Genomic DNA, 26506 nt, shown 5'->3' on the forward strand with positions numbered 1-26506 from the left:
CTACCCTGGTATTGCTACTTTTACTCAAGTTATGACCTGAGAGCCACCTCTGCTGATGTCTGTGCAAAAATACACGGTGGTTTTCAAATTTTTTGGATGAGTATGAATCTAACAACCCACTAGAATAATACACACATCTTCTCTTTTTTGCAGAGGCAGGAGAGGAAATGAAAGAGGTGAGAATCAGCGATGCCAGATAGCCACTGGAGCCGCCTCGTCAGCTGGAAGGCCGGATGTGTGTGTCGGTGAGATTATTACACCTGCTGTTGAGTCTCACACACGCATAGTGGAGGTTAGCGTGAGCAAGCTGAGAAGACTGCGACCCGGTGCCAGATAGGGATTATAGCTTTGACATGTGTGTGTTTGTAGGAGTGTGTGTAGGTGTAGGTGTGTGTTCAGAGAAACTGTTTTTCTGTCCCACAGGCCAAGGCCACTGAAGTTGCTCTCACACCACAATGTTAAAACATTTGTTAGCAATTAGCCTTAGCCACAAACTGACTTTCAAAAACACATGGACCCTCCCCCCCCTCCCTTCTTTTTTTCACCCTGTCCCCTTTCCAGTCCCTCCTTCCCTCCCTCATTTTCCAGTTTCTTTGTTCCCCCTCCCATCTCTCTCTCTCTCCCTTTCTTACCACCCTTCTTCTTTCTCGTCCTCCCCTCATGCTCCATTTCCTCCCTCTCTCTCTCACATGGTTTCTGTCTGAGGAGGTTTAGTTTCCTCAGGCTCTGGATGGGAGAGGGATGATGCCAGAAAGCTGCAGGCAGACACACATGTTCAGAACTTAAGAGGAGATTTGGGCAGTTTCCTTCTGCACTAATAGGTTTAAAATAATATATGAAATAATCTACAAATCAGGCTGCAGAGGTGTCTTTTTTTTTTGGCCATACGGAATAACACTCAATGTGGCAGAATCCTCAGGTGTTTGCTTGTTGTTCACCAGTTTTCAAACATGTGGAAGTAAGACTTTTCGGGACTTTTGGGCGTTCTTCTTTCTTTGGAAAACTGGAAAACCTTTCACGAATGAGTTTGCTGGCACCTCAAAGGTACATTGGTGACTGCCTTTGTTGTTCCTGGACACTTGCTTTGTGGAAAACAAGGTGAAGGGGACTGCAATATCACCACCATCACTTTGAGCATCAGAACCACAAGTTGTTTAAAAAGGATTCTTGAGAGAGGAATCATGAAAGGTACAGTAATTTCTTTCTTGAGCACCTACAAATTCCATCTTCTTAGTCAATTGGTGCAAAAAAACACATCTTAATGATACCAGGGTGCATTTTCCAGTGTGAAAAATACATTTAAATGTCGACAGGAACAGTCCCTGGCATTGTGGCATGCAGGCAGGCACCTGCACAGGGCACCAGCGCCTACATATGCTTCTCATCTGTTCTGAAACCTGGCAGCGTGGATCCTGAGAAAGACCAGGGTTTGTTGTTCTTGGATGTGAGGCTTTGATCAGTCAGCTTTAAATCTCTAAATGTGTGTGCGTGCACACCACAGCCCCGTTTCATAAAACATAAAATGTTCTATAGCCCTGGCAATCTACCACAGATTGACTTAATATCCCGCTTTAAGGAGAAGGAGTGAAAACATAACATTTAAATTTGAGCTTTCTCATAACATGGCATGAAAGGGGAGCTGCCCCCGGCTTTGAAGAGGGCCGGGGCTGGTACACGGTTCTCAGACGTACAGTACGAGAAGTGAAAGGCTGACAGAAATGGGAGGATACGGTGGGAAGGGGCAGGAATAAATCCCACATGTCGGGTAGCAGCTTCAAAAGATGCTGACATATTCATTACTAACAGAAATCTGCATATAATTGACTATTTCCTGTATTTATTTTTGTTGATATGTGAAATCTTACTATATTCTTCCCATTTTAAAAACTTGGAGCTGCCTCTTTCATTGGGTTTAGTTTTGATGACATTTCAGTTTCTGTGGTGGCTCTGTTTTATTTACCTTAATGCTATAAAGCTCGCACCCAAACAGCAATTATTCAATTATAGCTAAACAATTAAAACAGTTTTATTTACACTGCAGCAACACCAGCCTAGCCATTTCTCATGTAATGTTAAATGTGAAAACACATGAACAGAGCATGTGCTAAGCAGACAAACAGTGTTAGTGTTATGTTACAAAATCTGATCTGAATTTTTCCTGATCATACTTATTATACTACATCTAACTAGCTCCACACTGCAATACAAAAGCAAAGAAAATTATTAAAGGTCCCATGTCATGGCCATTTCTACTGATCATAATTCCATTGTTGAAGTATACTAGAATAGATTTATATTGTGCAATTTTCCAAACTCACATTGGTTTCTCATACAGCATCTCTGTATAGTATGTGTATTCACTCTGTCCTAAACGGCTTGTTGGAGCTCCCGCCCCCCCCCTCCCTGTGAGCCCAGTGTGCTCTGATTGGTCAGCTCGCCCACTCTGTTCTGATGAGTCCACCACGGTTACAGCGGAACATCAGTGATTATGTGTTACAATGGCATTAGCAACCAGAAAATGACACCAGTAATGACAAACAGATGAGAATGCTGCGTGGGGTCTGGGTGCCGTGTTGGCGGTACGTTGTGCGGCTCGCTGCTGCGAGGAGCGGACAGTGTGAGCTGGGTTCATTTCCTGTTTGCTGCGTGGGGTCTGCGAGACAGCGAGACATCGCGAATGGACGCGGGAAGGGGGGGGGGGTGCTGCGAGGCTCCACTAGCACCACCCCCCGCACCCCCAAACGTGGTGCACCTACAGTATAAGCGCGCCACAGTTTCGCCGCTGCGAGGCTCCACTAGCACCTACAAAGCTACATAACACACACGGGGACGGGTAATAACCAGAAAAGCATGACATGGGACCTTTAAATCTTCCATTGACCATTCACTTAACATCATTTGTGCCGTAAAAGATATGAAAGCAGGCATCACTAGGCAGGTCTTTGTAAACTGTCATTGTGGATATCACTGCTACTGCTAATACCCGTATTGACTGTTTGTTTTAAACAACAAAAGTTTTCTGCAAAGAATACAGCCACCTAGCTATACGTATCGTTTTTTGAGCACCAAATTAAAGTGATTTCGGTAGTGGGTGTTTCCAAAGTTTTTGTGTTATAATATTATTCAATATGGCTTAGTCATTTTCTTTGATGTGGATTCTTGGATTTAGGTTTGCAGAGTGTATAACAATTTTACTTCTTTACATAAACACCTACAGGCAATCATGGACAGCTTATGAGTAAAAATAAAAGGAAATCAAATCAAACTTAAGTTTAGGTAAGCACATGTCTCTGCTCCAGGCGAGTGTCCAGGAGAGTGTCCAGGAGAGAAGCTGCCTTGAACTACGAGTCGATACAGCAAATTAACTCTCAAGAACATATACAGTTCTCTGCTCAGCCAAACAGTACAGGAGGTCTGCTGATGTGGTTTCCAGCCCTGCTCGACCAGAACCAAACATGCTGCCTCATACATTCCTAACAGGGAGGAGGGGGAGACACAGGAGGTGAGGCAGGTGTATGGTTGGCAAAGGAAAAGGAAAAATTGAGCAAAGAGGAGAAAGGGAGGTGCAGAAAGAGACATTCAGTTTTTTATTCCACATTTGCTGTGGCAGCGTTATACATTTAAAGTCATTTTGAATTTGGATAAAAGGAGAACAAGATGAATGTCCTATTGACTTGATTTTTCTGTTTACAGTGTACACTTTTTCCATTTATTTTTGCCATCTTGGAATAATTATCTGAAATATCTCTGCTGTACTTCTTCCTGTTTTTAAACATGTACGTAAACACGGCTGAAACTGCAGCAACTGGTCACATATTAAGAAGTCAGTGGTTAGAAGTAGCAGCTTTTTGTTACCACCATAAAGGAGATTGTTTTCGGTTAGGTTTATTAGTTTGTCTGCAGGATTACATTAAAGCTACCCTGCATGAAACCAGCTGTTAGGGTTAGGGTTAGGGTTGTAGCATTGGCCAAGAAAGAACCACTTAATCCAAATGCAAATCACAGGGCAGATACACACAATCGTTTTTATTACTTTTCAGTTTGTTTTAGATGTATTTTATGGGCAATACTGTTCATGTAACTCTTATAGTGAATGGCCAGTATTCGCACAGTTAGGATTGAGTTAAAAAATACCTGATAATGCTAACTTAACATTAAGTTTACATAATTATTTAAAGGGGACCTATCATGCAAAATGCACTTTTTGATGTATTTTATACATAAAGATGTGTCCCCGGTGTGTCGGGGAACTCACGCAGCATCAGAAAATAAAACCCTCTCTCTTTTCCTCCGTTCATCTCTAAAAACGGGGCTACAACGGAGCTGATCCAGATTTGCGTCCGATATGATGTAATATCGGAAATGTGGACCCACAGCACTATCAGAAACGTTGCTATCAGAAACAATGCCCGACTGTTTTGGACGTAATATGGTCGGTGTTTACATTAGCATCGCTAACACTCAGAGCTAACCTGTACTGGAGAGCATGTGTGTGAAGAAGCAGGAAATAAAAAGGAACTCACCTTGTGGTATAACCGGCAAGAGAGAAAGCCTTTGAGCTCCATACTGTTTCAGAAATAATCCTTGATAATCCATGATATGGTGTTTCATCACGGCAGTATTTAGTTTAGACAGTAGCTGCCGGGTCCCGCATGAGCTCAGCCCCCTCCTTTTTTTTTCATCAATTTTTTTTTTTAAAGCTTTATACCCCAAATCAGCACTTTTGAAACAGGAAGTGAAATAGAGGGATATGAGGCATGGCTAGAATGAGTGATCTGTTTGGTATTTTGGGCAAAACACTTCATAGACATGTTTTTTATATATTTGTATATATCTGAGACCTATGCTATTGCCTACAAATAGCATGATAGGTCCACTTTAACTTCATTTTGATCCGTTTCCTTGTCAATATGAACAGGCAACAAATTAGCATGCTAGCTGTCAATAGTTGGTTGTTTCTGTTAGCTAGCACTTGGCAGTTAGCGGAGTATGCTTTTATTGACAATTAACAACTAACATACATATTAACTCATTTGTGTGGTGTAACTCATTTAAATTCACTGACGGTCAAATATTATCTAAGAAAACCCTCATGTTATTATGACTAGACTAACGTGTCCACATTTTTTATTCAAGTGTCCACTTACTTTTAACCTTATATTTGATGGTTCTTTGGGAAAGATGTTCTTATGTTTTATCTCCATTATGTGTCTGTAGAAAAGTCCCTATAGGAGGTGATCCTAAGAGATAAGAGGGCAAGTAAAAAAAGTGAGAGGCCTGTAAATAAAGCATTAGAGAATATGGTAAACGCCCTTTGGCCTCAAAGCCGTGTAAACTTAACAAGGCATGTCTGTGTCTCAGCATGGCAGTCCAGAGCGGTTTTGGTCCTGAGAAAACATGATGCGTTTACGGGATCTTGACTCTGAAAATCTCTCGTTTCACTGCCTGACCACAATAAAGAAAAAGTTCTTGTCATGGCTTGTGAAAAACTTCAGCTTCGCAGTCTGAAGCAACACATACCAGGCGTTAAAGTTTGCGAGGAGACCACACATTCCAGTCAGAGGGCAGCTAAATGACTTGGATGTCAACAGAGGTTTGGAGAGGGACTCATTTGGCTTTATGAGTTGTGGTCAAGACCTCCACTCTAATCTGGAGCAGGGCCCATCTCGGGACTCCTGGTTTCACTTAAAGCTGGGAATTACTGAGGTTTTGAGGGGGATTTTTCTGGTAAAATGAACTTAGTAAAATAATAAAGGCATGACAAGTATCTTTAGTTGTGATTCAAATCCCACCGTGAAGTGAAGTTATTATTGTTTTTTTTTAACAGCATACAGTTATTCTATCAGAGCATGTATCAAAAGTAGGTAAACAGATCTTCACTTTATAGAAAAATAGGTGGAGTAACAATGTAATTACTGCTTAACACCAAGGCAAACAAAATCCCACACAGACAGAAGACAAACAGACATACAAAAACAGACAAACAGACAAACAAAAAACAGACATACAAAAACAGACAAACAGACAAACAAAAAATAAACAAATAAATAAATAGAAAACCAGTCAGCTAAAACAAAAATGTCAATAATAAACAATAAATGTCAGTACGACAGGACCTCCTCCCTGCGACAACCCGTCCAGTGTTGAGACCCCTCCAAAAAGCAAAAGTTTAATCAGGAATGATTGGGAACTTTATCCTATATCCTATCCTATAACAAATTCGAAAAAAGGGCTGAAGTGAAGTGAAAGGACACTCAGGGCATGTTACCCACCAAGTCTTACACAATCCCCTGGCAAAAGTTAAGTCCAGAGGGAGAAAGAAGGGAGGGACAGGGTGGGGAAAGGGTTTGGAAAGTCCAAAATGCCCCTAAGAGGAACCACCACAGAGGAACCACAGACATGAAGTGGTGCTGAGGGTTAGCTGACTCAGGATCAGGCCTGGCGCTGCGTTCACAGACACCAAAGGTCCAATGGTGAAAGAGTAGACGGAGGGAGCTGAGTGGGTGAAGAACAACATCCTGATATTTCAATTTGTTCGTACTTTGTAAAGTTTCGAGCCTTGCTTTCGCTTACTAGTAGCCAGGGGCGGACTGGGACTACACATCAGCCCGGGACTCTCTCGACCGGCCCACTTCAGTAAGTAATTAGCCTACCGCTAGTAAATTGTGACTTATCCGACCGGCCCACCTCGGTGCTGCAAGTAAATACCGCTAGCAAATTGTCAACGGGGGGGGGGGGAGGGGGTGCTAGTGACTTATCCGACCGGCCCACATCGTCCGACCGGCCCACTTCAGTACCGGCCCATCGGGTTTCGTCCCGAACGCCCCTGCTAGTAGCCCCGTGGCTCATCTGTAATTGATACTCACGTCCACCTGTACAGGAATCCATGTGGAACTGATTCGTAACAATCAGAAATGTTTATAAAAGCTCTGTAAACTAACCTGTAACTTGTCCATCCCACATCCTGTGTGCGTCGCTTGATATTTTCATAGGTGTGGCGGCTGGTCCACTGTACACCAGCTGAGCCAGCAACTTTAACTACAGTTTAAGACTGAAAACCCTGGTCTGCTACACAGTAAGGTTGCTATGAGGGAAACGTATCTCTCCCAGATTAAGCAAGGAAACAGATCTATTTTGATTATAGTCAATATGGTAATTTTCCTGACCTTGTTGTTTGCCTACTTTTATTGCATCCTCTGCTATTCAGTCCATCCTTTTGAAGAAAAGTGTAGTTTTGTTAGATAAGGTTTAATATATTGTGTCTAGCTTGTCCCTCAAGTACACATCCCTACAGTGTATTTACTTCTTGTCACAGCACAAGTGCACACATGCTGCTGTGTGTATTCTAACTGCAACCACCATTTTCCAACCTCAGTCTGCCCCACTGTCTGGAAAAACCACCTGTCTGGTCAGGTCTCTCATGTAAAGTGTGCCTTATTGTCAAATACATTATTTTAAGCCTCTTAGTGCTCCAAAATGTGGTCCCAAATATTTAAAAAGTCCTTATGTCAACCCATAGGGCACTAACCAATGATGCAAACAGTGGCCTCACATGAACACCACATATGTTTTTCAAATGTTCGAATGTGTCGCCAAACATAAAGCTACTTGCCTGCTTGTGAGTTCAGTACTAATTGTATATTTAGTGCATTTTTTTCTCAATACCCCCCTTTAAAACCCTGAAGAGGTAAAATGACCCAGAAGTTCACAAGACTAACAGCAAATATGAAAAGAAAAAAAGATGTGAGGCAGAAGTTTGTTCTAAATCTTGTTAATCATGCTGCCATAACCACTTTTAGCGCTGTCAAACCTTTATTTTATTTATTATTTTTCAAAGCAGTTTTTTTATAGAAACCAGAAGACCTTAAAGGTGGGGTAGGTAATTTTGGAGAAACCAGCTTGTGTAAGGAAGTGGCAGATTTTTTCCGGCTGTGTATTTTCAAATTCTAGCGCACTCGAGCTGGTTTCTCCAAAATTACCTACCCCACCTTTAATGCATGATCGGTTTAAATGATCTGATCCCTCTCTTGAAAGCAAAGTGACTTATCTGTTAACGTCATGAAGGGTTTATGCAGATAATCCATTTTTGTTTATTTGGTGATAATTGGCAAATAAGGTTGTTGATGACGACTTGCTTGAATTGTCAAATTGTCAAAGCCTGTGACCTAAGATTTTCATCGACATAACTACACTGTAGCTATGTACGTATAACAAATAAAAGCCTTGAACCTTGAAGTGTACATTTGACAATGAAAGGGTGAGGTAACTGATTAAGACTGATCCAAATACAGTTTTCAGTTTTTCCAAAGTGTTCAGCCATTGCCTGACTGTATAGGTGTGACCCGGTAGGCCCGGTGCTGTCAGACCCGCTCAGTTCTGCTCTGTGAGTGTTGGACAGGTCGACTTCCTCACTAACGAGACTTTAGGTTTTTTTCAGCAGGGAAAACATGAAAGAGAGAAAAAAAAAAGGCAGGGAGGTGAAACATAACCGAGAAGCTAGACAGATATTTGAGGGTGGATACTGATCGAGATATTGTGGAATTTCACCTTTCAGAAGCAAATAATGTGCTGACATTCAAACATTTTAATCTGATCCTTCTTTTCATGCCACAGAAACGCCCAAAAATTACAAGTATTCAGTTTCCCTCCAGAAGTGCATTTTAATCAGGGTGGGAACGTTTCTGAAACAGGATTTAGATGATTACTCTCCACTTGAACCCAGAATAATTATGGTATGAGATCCTTCTCCTACACTCATCATACTCATATTGCTTTTAAGTTGATGTTGAATGTTCACTGTTTAGTTATATCTTTGAAAAAGCGTGACTGATTTTAGGTGGCCAACCTTTTTAAACAGTTACCTTTCAAGCATTTAGGTCAGAAGCTGTACACACAACATTTGAATTGTTTCACCTTATAAAGTTGATGGAAATGTTAGAAAAACAATTGCACATTTACACATCTAGCAGACACAGAGCAACGTTAGCATTCTTTTTGTTCGTGCACTTCGTATATTCACACACCTTTTTAGTTTTCTGTTGAAATCCTGAGAAATATACGTGGCTCTTTTAGTCTCCATTTGCTCCGCTATGTTCACCAGACTTTGTGATTCTTTGTTTGTCTTAGGAAAGGATATGCCTGCTGCTTAAAACCATCTTAATGTGAGCAGTGACAGTGAAACAAAACAGTGACGTTAAGGCCCAAACAAAGTGCTTAAAGATACTAAGGTGATCCGTATAACTGAGGGGTTTGTTAGAGTTCACCATCCTTTACTCCTCTCCTCCCTCCATCATTATGTCCGCCTCAGTGTTTTGTGACCTCAGCTTTTCCTTCGCTCACATAAACATTCACCTCATCGTGGCGTCTGCAGGCCAAGTGTTCTCTTCTCTATCTAAACTTTACTGACATTGTTTTAGGAGATTATATCATGTGTTTTCTTTATTTGGTTAAAGCCAAAGTTAAACAATCATGCAATTCCATAATACTACACAGACTGTTATGGTGACAGCTCTCCTTTTGGATGAACACAAATATGCAGTTTTAGGTTGCATTCAAATAGTCTGATGTAGAAATGAAAGATTTGTATCTGTTGGAAAAAAACAACTGTATTTATGGCAAATTATGTTTTTGACATTGTGTGCAGCTGCTCCTGGTTTTATTCTCTTCTGGCTTTTTCTCGTCTTCTCTCCCGATGAGAGGCCACACTTTTCTTCATGTTGAGCTGATTCTGTGGTTAACCAGATAATATTTTGCAACATTTTGTATTGGCTTGAAAAATGTTCTAAAACAAAAAAAAGAAAGATATTTGATCAACTCAATGTGTGCTGTAAACTACAAATCCACACTTACAGTTATACCAATGTTTCACTTAAAAAGAAACACATTAAAGGTTCCAACATTAAGTGTAAGACAAGGTCTCACTTAATGCATCTGCTAATAAGCATTTTGTATCTCTTTCATTGAGAATTGCAACTTCTTACGTTGTCTCCACCAATGTATTGTTTAAAGAAAGTGTGTCTCAAGAACTAAATATTCATTGCCTCTGGTGTTTATTTGACTATTTAGCCATAGCTTTAACCAAAATAGTAAGGGCATTATAAAGGCCTCCTGTTTGAATATGATTGGATGTTATTAGTCAGCTGATGAATAAGCAGCTAAAACCTTTCAGAGCCACTTTAAAGCTAACAAATGGTGTGTTTTTGAGACCGACGACATATATATTTAGTAGAATATTAATTGAAATGACATCACATCTGTCTAGACTCAGTCAACACACTTTTTCCACATTTCTACCATCAGAAACGCCAGTGCAAAGTCACTTAGATGTGCTTTATTTTAGGGACATGTCTGGAGTAACATGTGCACGCATACATTATGTAATAAAACAATGTTTTCTTTTGGGCCAGCTCCATTGGCAGTACTGACACGGCACCATGACCACAATCCAACTGTCTCTCTTCAGCTTCTCAGCAACCTGCCAAACCTATTTTTTCCCGTTAATGAATGTGTTTCCCTGCTCTTTTCCTCCAGAAACAGCCTCCAAGCTGCTCCACCGAGTGTTTACGCTTCTTAAACAAGTGCCTCAGGTGTGGGGTTGGGTTCCAGTTTGGGTGGTGTACACTTAATGACGTGTTGTATGAAATCCATTGCTGTTAGATCCAGTTATGAAAACATGACTTTAAATGCATTCTATGTGTTTTATTAAGCCATCTGGTTATATTCTGTGGACGTCATGTTTCTTATTTCAGCCCAGAGTGTATGATGACAACCTCATCAGACACACAATACTCCCACCAGCATCAGCGCACAAAACCAACAACTGTTCTCATACTTTTACACCACTGTGGGACCGAGTTCTCCCGAGTGAGCAGAGAAAACATTTGAGCAGAACAAAAACCTTTCCTTTTTATTGTGCTGAGATGGCAGCTTCACATTGACCATGCCCAGTACAATGCAGACTCCAGAGATGGGGGGGGGGGGGGGGGGGGGGGGGGGGGGGGGGGCTGTGGGGGATTGTTAGGCAGCTGGTTTTTCATGATTTATGACGGGAGTAATAAAACTTGTTGGTGGCTCCAGCTGAATTGGTTTCAGTCCTTTAAATGTCTGTTTTTCTCTTGCTTTGGCAGACAGCTATGGTGGATACGAGAACCAGCTTTTCAAAGGTAATGATCGAGGTTTTCTATTGTCTACGAAACATCAATGTTGATCCGCACATTCAACATGATTGTCCGTAGGCTTTTCAGATTAGATCCTGTATCAATGAATAAAAGGGAGTAACTGACTGTAATCAGGCAATTATAACTAACTTTATTTGTATGATGTTACCACTCATCTCTGTTCTCCATATGCCTATAGAACAACCATTACTCTGCATAGTTAACCCTATGGATATGATCTGGACTATGATTCTAAATGTGATGTTACAGAAGATAAGAACACAAAAGTGCAGTTTGAGAGATCTGCAGTAAATAATGCAACCTACTTTTGGGATTTTTTTTTACAAGGACATGACAATAAACACTACAAATATTAAACCTTTTGCAAACCAGGACTGCTGTGTTATTTGGTCAGTTGTAAGACATCGTGTTTTGTTTACATTTGTTCCTGTTTTTCAGAGGAGGATTTCACTGGAGAAGAGGAAATGCCTTCATTTAGAGGTGAAGGCCACACACATACACACAAGTCTAATAACAACAAATAATGTGATCTGTGATATGTTCTTTTCCACCAATGACATGCTTTATACACATATCTGTACATGCATGACTTGAGTTTTCCTGCCATCGTGGTTATGCAATGCGAATACTGAATAACATTTCACTAAGAAATAATGCATCAACTAAATTAATTTAAAAACTAAAGTTGCAACTATTCCAACAAAACAAACAATCATCTTATAAAATATCCTGCATTGGTAAAGATTAAACTATTACTTAAAGGGGACCTATCATGCAAAATGCACTTTTGTACGTCTTTTATACATGAATATGTGTCCCCGGTGTTCCAGGGAACTCACCAAGTGTCAGAAAACACAACCCTCTCTATTTTCCTCCATACCCAAATCTCTAAAAAAGGGGCTGCAACGGATCTGATAAAAACTGATCCAGATTTGAACACTGTCCTGACGTCAGGACAGTTGCGCTACGGCTATTGGGCCAACTCCACCAATCAGGAGGAGGCAGCCACGGCCATTGCCGTTCAAAAGCGCTGGAGACGCTGTAGTACATATGCCAGGCCTGTAGATGGTGCTGTTCTCACTGAATCAGCCCTTGCTAAAACAGAGCTAGAAATTGTCAAATTGAGCAAAATGAGGCATGGCTAAAATGCATGATCTGTTTGGTATTTTGAAAAAAAAAAAGTATAAATATGCCTTTATATAGGTATGGTCCTACACTATATTATTCAAATATAGCATGATAGGTCCACTTTAAGCTTTTAAAATGAGGGCTGCTATCAGTAATACTCGGCTTTTTTCCCCCTTTGATTGTAAAGTAAATGTTAATACAACTTTGGGTTTTGAGGCTGTCAGGTAATTTGTGAATTGTGATGACAATATTTGTATCCTCTCTAAACAGCAACTTGTAACTTGTCTTTTGATGACCTTGAATAATCAAATCAAATGTTCGTGCATATTAGATTCTGACTTTTTTGTTGGTATTAACTTATTCAGTCACACATATATTCATGTCTGTTTATATTGATTCTTCATGCAGGTCGCAGCAGGGGCGGCTGTCTGAGGTGTCAGCAGAGCCACTCCCTCCAGCTGGCTGTCAAAGTGCTCTATGGCTTTGTAGCGTTCCTCATCATTACTGTGGCAGTGCTGGCATCGCTCGGTAAGTTTTCTTTTACAATCACGTTGCAGTCGATGAATCCTGTGATGAAGTCTTTAAGCCCTCCATATATCATCTCTTTTGCAGCTTTCACACCAGCGCTTTTCCCTTTCTAGCTCCTAGCGAGAGCTTTTCTGGTTCAGCTCCGGTTTCCCTTTTCAGCTCCCGCTCTGTTCACACTGCCCAGAGCTGCCGCTGCTGCGTCATGACGTCACAGTTTACGTCGCTGATTTTCTCCCACAACAACAACGGGCCGGGGACTGCATCGGGTCGATGATCGTGTTGCTTTTAATCATACGAAGCCAGATTAAATTAAATAACGACTTCTCCAACCTTATACTTTTTTCCAGAGTGCCGTGGTTCATTGTTTATTAATGTGTTTCAGCTGCATTTACCGACTGCTGCAGTGCTGGCTGCTCTTCCACGGGAGTTTATTCTCCCGTTAGCTCCGGGTTAGCTCACACGGCTCTAAAGTATTCACTGTCTGACTGTCACACAAGCAGCTGATACATATCCCCAGTTCCCCTTAAGTGAATGTGTGTCAGTCTGAATTGACGCTGTTTGGCATCACAACGCTGTTATGAAAGTTTCTCTCGTATAACATGGGTGATGTTAGCATAGCAACCGAAGCTAAACTGACTACTTGCTAAGCCGTTTTCTACAGGCACTTTTTACCGGCGTATTTTTCATTATGATTCTACTTGTGATAGTCGGACATGACAACCTGTACAGCCCATGTATCTCCACAATGATCAATAACAGCGAACGGATGGTCAAAGTAAGGTTTCCTGCACGCCTCGACGTAAGAGACGTAAGCGACGCCGCGTCATAGCTCCGAAGCTCTTGCCTCTGGACCGACAATTTTTTGGAGCTGGAAGTGAACCGCATTCCGGAGCTATGACGCGCCGCCGCTGCGGTGTGAACAGGAAAAACCGGCGCTTTTCCAGCTCCAGCTCCGAGCAGGAGCTGGAAAAGCGCCGGTGTGAAAGGGGCATTAGACTCCTCTACAGAGACACTAACCTCTCAGGTAGATGCAGTCAACACCCTTGCAATTATTTTTGATTATTTCTCTGATAATGCTGATATGCATTAAGAAGTGAGAAGAAGGCTTGTCATGGAAAAAGGTCATATTTTTCTATGTGCTGTATGTGTGTATTAATTAAACACAGTCATTTTAACTCCAGACAGCTGCTCAGCACCAACAGCTGGTTCTTACATTAACATCACATTTTATTGGGTCTGAAAGTCGTAAATCTTAATCTTTTACTACTGTTTTGGGGATCTCAAGTGTACAGAGCGAGAGTGAGGCATGGTGAGAGTGAAGTAAAATCGCACAATGCACGAAGAAGCTATTCAGGTACAGAAACGTAATGTAGGCCCGTTTACACCCGGCATCTTGGGTGTTTCAAATGCAAATGGTTAGATCTTTTGAGCTAGCTCTTTCAACCCATTCAAACATGCATACCACATACACAGAATCACATCTTTTTATAGAATGCTTTATACACAGAAACAGAGCTTAGTTTAGATTTGGTCTCGTACAGCTGTGCTAGAGGTTGACTTGAGTATAAACAGAAAAGATATTTAACTTGGCTGCAACTCCAAACTGTGCATGTGCACGAGGAAAACACAGAGAAAAATAACCTTTGATTTTTCTGTTTCCTGCTCAACATCTGTTTTATAAAAAAAACACATTCCTTTAGTAACAAATGTGGAATGAAGCAACACATGATTTAGCTATTTGCAGATTGTTTGGAGTGAATTGAATATTTTGCCATGCGTCACTTCTAAAGCACTCCTATTATACTGTTTTTCATCAATATATTATAGGTCTCAGATATATACAAACATGTCTGTGAAGTGTTTGGCTCCAAATACCAAACAGATCATTGCAGCATTACCCATAATCCCCTCTGTTTCAGCCCTGTTTCTAAAGTGCTGATTCTCTGGGTGTTTCTCAATCGCGAGTACGCTTGCTTGGTAGCACATGTCTGCCGAGCATCTTGCTTCAGAAGCGAGTCAAGAATACTTCCTGACATTCGGAAAACAAAGAGTGGAACAGGCTAGCAAGTGTGCAGGTGTGCGTCATATGAGAGGCCCCGCCTTACATCTTCCGCCACAGATTTGGGGAAATTGGTCCGTGCGCAAAGCATTGTGGGGATTTTAAGACCGCGAAGTCTACTCATGTGCACACTCAATATTTCTCCAAACGGAGTACGCCGGGCTCGGTAGATTTCCAAGTATACTGGAGATTGGAACAGTACTTCGGCGGCACTCAATGACGTAGTATGCTTGAAATAGTGGCTCTGAAGCAGCTTTACTCGCGATTGAGAAACACCCTCTGTCTGTTACTTTAGATGAAAATAAGGAGCCCCTCCCCACGCCCCTCTGAGAGATATTTGGTTAAAAAGAACACAATGGTGCTCTAGGAGGAGATTCAGGTGATAAGGGGGGGGGGGGGGGGGGGGTTACCTTGGTTGGTGATTGGCTAATGGTTACACAAGCCAACAAATCGTTATGACATCATAAAGTGGCCAAAATCTGATCAGCTCATTTTCAGACAGGTTTTTATATAAATGGATCAGGACAAAAAGAGAGAGAATCTTTCTTCCTGAAACTTTCAGAATCTCTTTCCACAGAGGGGACACATGTTGATGTAGAATTGGATTTTGCATAATAGGTGACCTTTAAAAAACCAAATACTGTTGCATTGTTGCAGAGTATTGAACAAACAAGCCATGCTCAGCGTCACTGTCACAGCAGCTAATACAGTGGAGCAGGTGGTACGTGCAGAACGCATGTGGAAGCATTTATATATGCAAACATACAATGGAACAAGTCTGCATTAATCCCCTGAGTCAGGGCTTAGGATGCTGAAAAGGTCTGCAAACACACATTATACTAACTTACACTCCCACAAACTCACACTCACTAAATAATTGTTGCTCTCTTGGGAAATATGTGGGGAAAGAAGCAGGACCTGGCCAGCTGGCTAAACCATCATTCTTCAGTGTTTGGGTTACGTTTCTTAGCTAATGAAAACTTGGTGTCAGGCCTTAAATTACAACTTCCTGTTTTTACTACTTGAAATACTTCCTATGTCCTGTCAACACCGTAATACTGCTGATGTTGATCATTTTTTAATCTATTCCTCAGCATGCAAAAACCATCATAAATAATTGTTTGCATGTTTAAAGCTAATGATTTGATTCCCAATTGACTTTCACTGACTTCTGCAAGAGCAGAATCATGCTCCTACACTGAAACATAAATATTGAGCTTGGGAATAAGAGTATGTCATATTCCAACACAAGAACAATTTTCTTTCCAATAACTCAACTGTCTTTGTGTTTCCAGTGTTTAGGAAGGTCAACAACCTGTCTGGGGAGGAGTCCGTCTACCACAACAAGATCACCAGGGCTCAGCAAGGAATAGAGGGTAAAGAAGCTTTAGTATTATATCATACTATTATAAAGTCAGGGGGACCTCATAGACCCTAAACATAAGATAAGATAGTACTTTATTGATCCCAATTTGGGACATGTTTGCAGAATTACGGGAAAACAAATTTAATTGGAAAATGACTCGCCACAGAAGTTTATCTTGTAAGTTTCTTGGAGCTAGCAATACACTTTTTTTTAGACAAATGATGAATTTAGTTACATTTTATTCTGACATTTCATACATTTCTACACAAAATCTTCATTTTTTTACGTAATTGACAGCACTAAAATAGCCTGCATTGGCTGTTTTCTATAACCAAAACGCTAAACATTGTTAAATGTTTAGAAACAAATATTCTTGACGACCTCCACAAGGTCAATTTTGTAGCTATTATGGATCTTAAAGGTACCGGTAAGAAACCGGCTCGAGATACACTTTTTGTTATATTCCATGGAATGCTCTTAACATCCCGATAGCAATGAATATCTTAAGTGCTTTGACAAAAAATCCATAAAGAAATGTCATCTGTGGAAGCCGTGGTACTGTAAAAAGCACGACCAATCATCTGAGCCGGCCCGGCTAAAATAACTGGATGGCCTACCTGCCTGTCAGCCTTCCATCTGTGCACAAACTTATCTCGTGCCCTCATTGGTCATGTGCACGTTCGTGTGTGTTGGAGGAGGGGCTCTGTAAGGAAGTGGCAGATTCTTTCCGGCTGTGTATTTTCAAATTCTAGCGCACTCGAGCTGGTTTCTCCAAAATGACCTACCCCACCTTTAAGTGTTCAAGTTTCACTTTTTCTGAGGAACTAAAAGATTTCTTGTTCAAAAACCTATCCTGCCTCACTGTCTTTATTTCTCTACCTCCACCTCAGATCTGAGCTCCACCTCTAACTGTTCGGGCTGTCTGGATGTGACTCTGTACAGCGAGGAGATTAGCCGACTGAAGAAGGAGTTTGAAGAGATCCAGAAAATGATACTGGGACAGGAGCAGGTACGATAGACCACACAACAAGCTCTAACAGACAAAGGCTTCATTTCCAGAGATGGGAAAAGTACACACATCCTTTACTCAAGCAGAAGTACAGATACTCGTGTTTAAAAATATTCTGGTAAAAGTAGAAGTATTGACTAAACTTTTTTACTCAAGTAAAAGTAAAGAAGTATGGGCTTCGTAATGTACTTAAGTAAAAAGTACCCATAACTACCAACTGTTTTAAAGAGTACCTGACCTCCCTTTATATTAATAGAACAATAATGTCATTGTTAGCTAATGAATGTTTCCATGCTGAACAACGGCAACATGACAAAGTTTTCATTGGTCCCTCTTCTTTAGAGAAGACCAGGAAATGATGGATACACGGATCGTGTTCAAATCAATAGGCACGCAATGACTCTAAATAATAATGATCACGCCACCAAACGCACATTCAAACTAAAGTAACAAACCTGTAGAAAGTAGAAAGTACAGGTATTAGTGATACAAATGTAAGAAGTCAAATTAAAAAGTTGTCAGAAAAATAAGTAGTGGAGTAAAGTACTGATACCAGAAAAATGTACTTAAGTACAGTAACAAAGTATTTGTACTCCACTACTTCCCACCTCTGGTTATTTCCAAGGTTGTGTTTTGTTCAACCGAAGACATTACATTTCTGACCCTTTGGTCCCTAAAGGTCCTGGATGGGGCCTCCCAGACCCAAACAATGCTGAAGACCACCAGCAGCCGGCTGACACGCGACATGCAGAACCACCTCATGTCAATCAAACTCCTCAACCAGTCGCTGGAAAGATACCTGGAACGAGTGGAGGGCTGGAAGGAAGTGATCGAGGAAACTGAAGAGAAAATGAAGACGCTGGCGGAGGATCAGTACGAGATCAAAGCCACGTCGCAGCAAGTCAACATTACAGTGGCTCTCAGGTGAATAAAGGATAGAACAAGAGAGGGATGAACAAAGCTTGATCTAATATTATTCTTCATTGTGTATTTTTTCATCAATGACAAAATAATAGATATGATATTCTAGCTTTAATTTTGAAATCCTATTTTAGCCATTTTTGTAAACTTCATGTCTTCGTCCTGGAAAAAAGATTGTTAGCTATATTTCACCACAGTTTTCATTAATAAAATAAATACTTTTACAGTATTCATATGATTTTGCTAGATGCTTATCACGTCTCGTTAGCTTCATGTTCACATTGTGTTCATGACCTTTGAGTGAACTGGCCAAGAGGGAAATCAGTGGCTGACAGAGTCAAAGTCCCCACTGCACTTTTCTGACAAGCAAATCATTGTTTATGAAGCAAAGCACAGAAAGAATAATAACTGGGAATTCCGTTTTGAAAAAGGCACAGCTGGAACACATAATGCTGATTCAGACATACTGTACAACGTGACCAATTGAGATAGATAGACTTACAGACAGACAAACAGACAGACAGACAGACAGACAGACAGACGGACAGACGGGCAGACGGACAGACGGACAGACGGACAGACGGACAGACGGACAGAGAAACAGACAGACAGACAGACGGACAGACAGACAGACAAACAGACAGACAGACAGACAGACAGACAGACAGAGAAACAGACAGACAGACAGACAGACGGACAGACGGACAGACGGACGGACGGACGGACGGACAGACGGACAGACGGACAGACGGACAGACGGACAGACGGACAGACGGACAGAGAAACAGACATACAGATGGACAGACGGACAGACGGACAGACGGACAGACGGACAGAGAAACAGACGGACGGACGGACAGACGGACAGACGGACAGACGGACAGACGGACAGACAGACAGACGGACAGAGAAACAGACAGACGGACAGACGGACAGACAGACGGACAGACGGACAGACAGACAGACGGACAGACAGACAGACAGACAGACAGACAGACAGGCAGACAAACAGACAGACAGACTAGACAGACAGACAGACAGACAGACAGACAGACAGACAGACAGGCAGACAAACAGACAGACAGACTAGACAGACAGACAGACAGACAGACAGACAGACAGACAGACAGACAGACAGACAGACAGACAGACAGACAGACAGACAGACAGACAGACAGACAGATAGATAGATAGATAGATAGATAGATACAATTTGATTTAATAAAACATCTTCTCATCATATACTTTTTGGTAGCTTCCACAGTTTTTAAAAATGGAAAGATTATGTAATAACGTCTTCTTTGTTTTCCTGTGCTCTCCAGTACACAGTGGATCGATGCCTTGCAGAGGAACGCTGATGAGGAGAGTCTGGTCCTCCAGAAGTTGACAACCGACTGGCAGAACTACAGCCAAGTTCTGAGCGCAATGAAATCCAACACGAGCAGCACCACACAAATAATGCGCTCCCTACAAAACAACATCGTAACAGATCAACAGAGAACCGCCATGTCCACTGAGGTGTACTACGACCTCACACAGCAGGTGTGTGTCTGTTTCAGTTTTCAAGTTTAATTTGAAAAAAGCAACTAAATATTGAAGTGGTCTGCGCTTTTACTGGTAAAACTTCTACAACTTACGCCAGCCCCACTCTAGTGTTTGGGTAAGGATGGCCTCAAAAAGTCCATGGCGTATCCATCGCTTAGCACGCACACTCATTAACTGTAACGGTAAAATCCTGTTGCTTTATAATCAGGTTTGAAATGTAAGGTTTGAAATTAGAGACAGACTATTATGGTTCATCCCAGTTAACACAAACTTCCTCTATTTTTACCTGTTGTCTTGATAAATTCTTTATTATGTACATTTCCAATCGCAGGTGATGAACCTGCAGATGCAACTCGACAATGTTACCTCTTTCATGGATGAACACGAGGAGAACTTGCATGACCTGCACTACCATTCCAGGTAACACACATTTCATACATGTACATATGAGAGGGCATCGCATTGACTTAGTTGGTATCCTTTTATGCCTGATTCTAAACTTCTAAACATCCAAGTTTTTCCTTTTTATTCGGATGTCCAAAGCAAACCATTTGCATCCAGCATAATAAAGAAAACTTAGGCAGTTTGTCCTTTTGAATTTTTATTACGATTGCTAATTGCTAATTTGAGTAAAACATGTGCTTTCCAAGTATAACCTTTGCTCCGATAAGAGTATTGTCATTCAGGAAATGTAAAAACCGACCTGGACTCTGCAACCCTTCTCTTTAGGTACTATGAGAATCGTACAGGTGAGCGTTTCTCTGCATTGGATAGTCGTTTGAACTCCATCTCCATGGAGATCGACACAATCTCCTCCAGCATCAACGCCACCGTCAGCCACGTCCAGAGCATGTTCAAGTACATCAACATCGAGAGCTCGTCCTGCCAGAGCCGCATGGGCCGACACTCTGAAGATCTACAGGTAGGACACATTAAAGAGTTCTTTCTTCCATCCTTATGTATGCTTAACAGCTGAAGTCCTCCTGTGTTTGTTGGGTTTTTTCTCCTTTGAGTCTTTCTTTCTCCTCACATCTGACGCGTCCTGTCTCTTTTGTCCAGAACCTCAACAACACGGTGTTGTTACTCCTCCACTTGGCCGACACACTGAGACAGCAAAACACGTTGTTGAATGTCCGAGTGGATGTAGACGTCAGGAATCTGTCCATGGTGATGGAGGAGATGAAGCTCGTGGATGTGCACCATACCACGCTCATAAAGAACTTCACTATAATAAAAGGTACGGTACTGGTTGCCATATATATGAAATGAATAGGGCTGTCAAAATCATGGCTGATTCTGTCTATTCTTCATGCACTGAATTGGTCAAAGGGGTGGACAAATCTGCTAGTTATCTCTAGAATCTGAACTGAATCAGCCGCAGTGCCCTGAAGGCACTTAACCTGGAAGCCTAAATGAATTATAAATAAACATAAAAAACCCATATTCGGTTATTCCAAACCAAAATTAATTTAAACGGAAATGATGACGATGGACTCAAAGCGAACGATCCCTTTGGGTCATCTTACTGATACCAACACCAACCAAACCTGTGATGAGAACCAACACTCATTGCCCAGCCCGCAGAAATATGCATTCAACAATCAACAAAGAACCCGACCCATAAACCACAAAATTAATGTAATGTAGTTTTCAAACACGCCTAAAAAAGCGTCAGGGTTATGAAGCGCTTTTATTCCTCTAAAAGTAAAACCAATGACAATTAGGTTGGACAAGAGTGTATTGACCAACTAGTCAACCAACTATAAGGTGTCAGCCCTTGAAATGTACACTTAACTTTTGAACTGAACCTCACCATCCTCTCTCAACAGGTGCTCCTGGACTACCCGGGCCAAAAGGGAACCGTGGTGAGAGCGGTTCGAAAGGACCAATGGGACTGAGTGGGACTAAAGGTGACCGAGGCCCGCAAGGAGGCCGGGGAACTCCTGGAGAGAAAGGTTCTCTCGGGCCCAAAGGAGCTCCGGGTGAAACAGGCCCCACTGGAAACAGAGGTGCAGGAGGGATCAAAGGAGCTAAAGGGCCTATTGGCCCACCTGGACCGCGTGGTGAGAAGGGCCAGAAAGGGAACGCAGGCCTACACGGTTTAGACGGAAACAATGGGCACACAGGTGTTTTAGGCCTCCAGGGTCAGGCAGGACTCCCGGGCATCATCGGGCCACCAGGAGCCCGGGGGAAACCAGGACCAGTGGGACCGCCTGGACAGCCGGGATACCCTGGGCCCCGAGGCCTGCCATACCCTCAGGCCCCCGTCAACACCCTGCAGGGGGCCGGGATGCCAGCCCCCGCCACCATGAGGCAGTGAGAAGATGGACCCAGAGGTGATCTGTCTGGTACCAAGAGGACTTATTAACCAGATGAAGGAAAATCATCCATTGTGACTGGGGACGCAATAATCCAGTTTCTATGGGATTATGCAAGAAAAATCGAGAATTCTTATGAACAAAGGCACCATTTCAAAAATGGGATTGTGCTTTAAAGGGGGCATTCCCCTGATATAATGACATGGCCACAAGAAAGGAACCAAGAGGACGGTGTAGATAAGAGAAAACAGAACTGAACTGTTGTTGAGAAGGGAGATGACACAGTACCTGAAGCCAGAAACAGACTGCGTTTGGACAGAAAATGGAAATGTTCTTATGTTGGAGGAAACTGCTGTCATGCACATGGGTCTCTTTACATCTTTTCACGAGTGTTTCCTTGTCCAGGAAGCTAAAGAATACAAAAAGCTTTGTCCATGTACAGTATGATGACATAGTATGCGATTTTACCAGAATTAAAAACTTGTTTTAGATGATAATATGAATAGGAATGGAAAAAAACACCTATATTGAAGTCTTGCCTGGTTGAATGTACTTGGTTGAAAATGTCGAGGTTGTTGTCAAACCAACAAAACCTCCTTGGGCAATAAATAGAGCTGTTAACCAAGGATAAGGACTAAAGTGATGGTGTTTCCCGTCCGAGCTACTCAAAGGCTTACATTCCCATATTGGCACAGAAACAAAATCTTTACTTGTTACATTATGTACACATTGACACATTATGTTCAGATGGATGGCACTTTATTGGTTCTTAAAGTGTGACATTGAAGGATTTTTTATCTTTTGGCATTTCAGAGCAGGTACTCTGAAGACTTTTCTTACATCTTCTGCACGAATATGTCATTTTATGATCAGCGATTGAAGAAGTAAAGTTTTAGAATTCATGGCTTCTGAATTTGCGCTCGAATGACTTTTGTTTTACATTGTGTGCAACGTTTGCTTCTATTGTTGCCGTAAGAATAAAGAAAGTAACTCTCTCTTCGACCTATGTTGAAACGTTTTGGTGTGAAGGCTAGGCAGATCACTCATTCAATACAACAATGCATAATAATGTAACACTTGAGAAAGCAGAGGAATGACCAAAGAGGGTTTTTTAGATCTTATAAAACAAACATAAATAACCTTTTATATCACATGAAAATCTTTCAAAAAGGGAAACTTACTTTTTTGGAAAACCTGTGTGTTGTAATGAAATGCGACTGGCTTGCATCGAACTTCAATAAAGCTTTTTTTTAACTCGTTCTCAGTCAGTGTCCTACTGTACTTCCAGAGCAGCGTGCCATTGTTGAGGGAAAGGGAGTGGACATTAATTAAAAACACATGTCCAACCCCTCCCATTGGATTTTTGAGGTAAACTTCCACGGACTTAAAAATATTCGATTCCCTGTTGTTTTAACATTTGCCATACGATTAACATTTTGTAGTTCACAGTAGAATTCAATGGGTACAGTTGTCCATAAATAAGAGTTTAGGATAACAAACAATACATTTGATATGCCTAAAATCATCAGCTTTAAATACTTTCAGAAGATTTTATTGTAAGAATCAGCAAACATTCATGTCTGACACATGGCTTTTGTGCATGTTATGTTGTAGAAACTCAGCTCCATGTAGCGGGCCGCCCTGATCTGCTGACTTGATATTTTCAGCATCTCTTCCTCAGTGCTGAAACATGCTTGGTGGGATGTTAGTAACCTGATCTCCAAGAAAAACTTCCTTCAAGAATCCACCCAAAGCCCTTATTCCTGCGGTTCTCATAACTATTAGTTATGAGCACGCAATATTTGCTCTAAATCACTCGCTGTTTTCACCTCTGAAACCTGAAGCTGGAGCGTAAAATTGCTGCTGTTTCTGATCTATGAAGCAGGAAAATATGGCTTATATAAAATCCAGGATAAGATATTTATAGGTCTGAATTTAAATGCTTTACTTACACATCAGATTTCCTTCAATCTGACAGGTATAATTTGTCCTCTTATGGAGAGCTGGACCTCCTGCTGGCAAACTATTTCCACACGGGGAGCTATGAATCAGTTGGTGGACAGGGCAAAGTATAACAGATGTCACCACAAGAGAGAAGTACTGAGAAAACAAAGAAACAACGGAAGAAATGGAGGATTTATGGTAGGTATGAAGTGGACGAACAGACTATAAATTCACTATAACTCCAAAGGTATGACTTGTGTTTGGCGAAGGGAATTAGCAGTGTTTCCATCTACTTACTTTGATACACATTGAAGTGTGGCAATAGAAAAGCTGTGTAAAAATTGAAATTTGATAAAACTTCCTTCACTGTGCAACTTGAATCATAACTCAGCTGCTGTCGATGTCTTCCCCGATACACATTTATATGGTGTTTTTCTCCCGACAGCACAAAACATGGCCTTCATCATCTGACATGAAGGAACTATTCAAACATGCCCAATTCAAAAATAAAGTTACATCTGCTCTCCATTTTTCTCCCATAGAGTTTTTAAGAGCATTATTTTTCAAATGTATTTATCATGGGGTTTTATTGCATTTAGCCTATGCTTTTTAAGTATTATTGACCTCTGAGTAACCCTAATTACTAACCCCCTTCACCTGCCATGGTGTGGATGAAACTGGTGCAGGTGCAGGGGATTTGTAATTAGTCTTTCTCAGAGTCAAAGGCAAAAGGGCTGTGGATTAACCTCTACACTCTATAGACAATAGTTTAATCTCTGCCTCATAATATAACAAAATGTATGCTAACAATATAAGCCAAAACAACTTTAAGAGAACAACAACTTCATGTACGAGCTGTAAGTTTGTCAACTTGTTGTCGAAATGGCCCAAAAAATGTATGAATGCAGATTTAATAGTAAAAAGGTGTCAGGTGATGATTGACAAAGCTGCAATAAATACATCCTACGTTGTACACCGTGTACAATTCCTAATCATTACATTGAAGTTAAAACAAATCTGTATTTAATCTTTTCAATGTGCTTTCCATTGAGATCATATCAGTAACAACAACATGCAGTTATTTATGTTTCAGATTGTCAGCGCCCCATCACACTGAGGTTCCCTTGAGTAATACGGGGGCTAAGGGAACCTGTTTACATTGGCAGGAATCACTTGTTAATTTCGGTTTGCCATGTACACCACATGCTTACAAACAAGGTATATTTGAGAACTTCAAATTGCCAGGGGTCGCAGGGGGATTTCTGGAGGAGGTTAATTACTGTGTTCTACTTATTATAGTGGCTCAACATCTCTAATCCATGAGAAAACAACCCCACGAATGTCCATCAAGACGAAAACCTCTTAAGCGTCCTCTTTTGGGTAAATTAGGAAAGCAGCAATGTTTTTATTGTGGTTTGAAATGTTTAATCGACCTGGAGGTAGTATAAATACTGTAAAACTACAGCTGCGAGTGAGGTTAAAACATGAAAATCTCCAACACGGACAGAGACAAAGAGAGTCCGAGGAAGTGAAGTAAGACATGTGAATAGTGGAGGCATGGTGTGCTATAGCTGTGGTGAAAAACACCAATCTGAGCCAGCATAAACCCAAAGACCAGATGTGCTTTTCTGGAGCCAGCTCTGACTTTTCCAGGTGGAATATATTTGATCGCTTTGAGTAATTCTCTCACCCTAGAGGCATAGCAACAGGCTGAAAGCTCTAACATCATAATTTATTTTTCTCAGAGTCATTAATGACCAGGATGTAACACCTCTCTCCCTCTTTCCACCAGAACACTGTAAGGCTGATTGGCTGCGAAGTGGATTGAGTAGCTGTGATGGACTGTAATGGAGTAATAGCTACACCCGAAGGACCAGGACAGCTTTCTGCTGACTCATGAGCTGATCTCATACCTCACCATAGACTGTATGACCTGCACATGGGTGAGAGGAGATTTTCAGTTAGTGTTGGGTCTCATTCGACAAATAACCTTACAAAGAAGGGGGTTAAATGAACAGCATTCAGTATCTTTGGAGGTTGGCAGTGCCGTGACATAGCAACAAAAAGAAAACAGAATTATTAACGTTACTATCTGTAATGTCTATGAATACTTTATTCAAACCATTGGCTCTGTGATACCAACTAGCTTGCTGTTCTCAAATTAGCCTACATAACCAGCTAGTTTAACAAAGCAACCAGCAACTGTGGCTGCGAGGGAGTGCGGTCGTCTTTCAACCAGAAGGTTGTGGGTTCAATCGGAGGCCCGTGCAGCCAACATGTCGATGTATCCTTGGGCAAGATACTTAACCCCGAGTTGCTCCCGATGGCATGGCCAACAGTGTGTGAATGTTAGATCCTAGAGTAAGGTAGACTGCTCTGTATGAATGGGTGTGAATGGGTGAATGACATGTAGTATGTAAAAGCGCTTTGAGGGGTCGTAAAGACTGGATAAAGCGCTATATAAGTACAGTCCATTTACCATGTAGTGTATCTAGGTAAAAGCCACCTAGC

The 26506-nt window shown here is 41.5% G+C and overlaps 1 protein-coding gene across 1 annotated transcript; it reads left to right on the plus strand.

Moving 5' to 3' along the window:
• The first annotated feature begins 690 nt into the window (after positions 1–690).
• scara3 (scavenger receptor class A, member 3) lies at positions 691–23308 on the plus strand. The gene is made up of 12 exons (XM_034135577.1): positions 691–1188; positions 11127–11162; positions 11616–11657; positions 12714–12833; positions 16188–16268; positions 17149–17267; positions 17947–18191; positions 19511–19730; positions 20065–20153; positions 20463–20655; positions 20793–20970; positions 21563–23308. The coding sequence occupies exons 1-12, from the start codon at positions 1182–1184 to the stop codon at positions 22051–22053; spliced, it is 1821 nt and encodes a 606-aa protein (XP_033991468.1). The 5' UTR covers positions 691–1181; the 3' UTR covers positions 22054–23308.
• Positions 23309–26506: the final 3198 nt, after the last annotated feature.

The sequence above is a fragment of the Trematomus bernacchii genome, unplaced genomic scaffold (genome assembly GCF_902827165.1).
Source record: "Trematomus bernacchii unplaced genomic scaffold, fTreBer1.1, whole genome shotgun sequence".
NCBI lineage: Eukaryota > Metazoa > Chordata > Actinopteri > Perciformes > Nototheniidae > Trematomus > Trematomus bernacchii.

Excerpts from the sequence above, each read along its gene's own strand:
- scara3 (XM_034135577.1), top strand. Across the intron at positions 17,268-17,946 it reads TGATACTGGGACAGGAGCAG|GTCCTGGATGGGGCCTCCCA; the intron begins GTACGATAGACC and ends TGGTCCCTAAAG. Across the intron at positions 20,656-20,792 it reads GACACTCTGAAGATCTACAG|AACCTCAACAACACGGTGTT; the intron begins GTAGGACACATT and ends TCTTTTGTCCAG.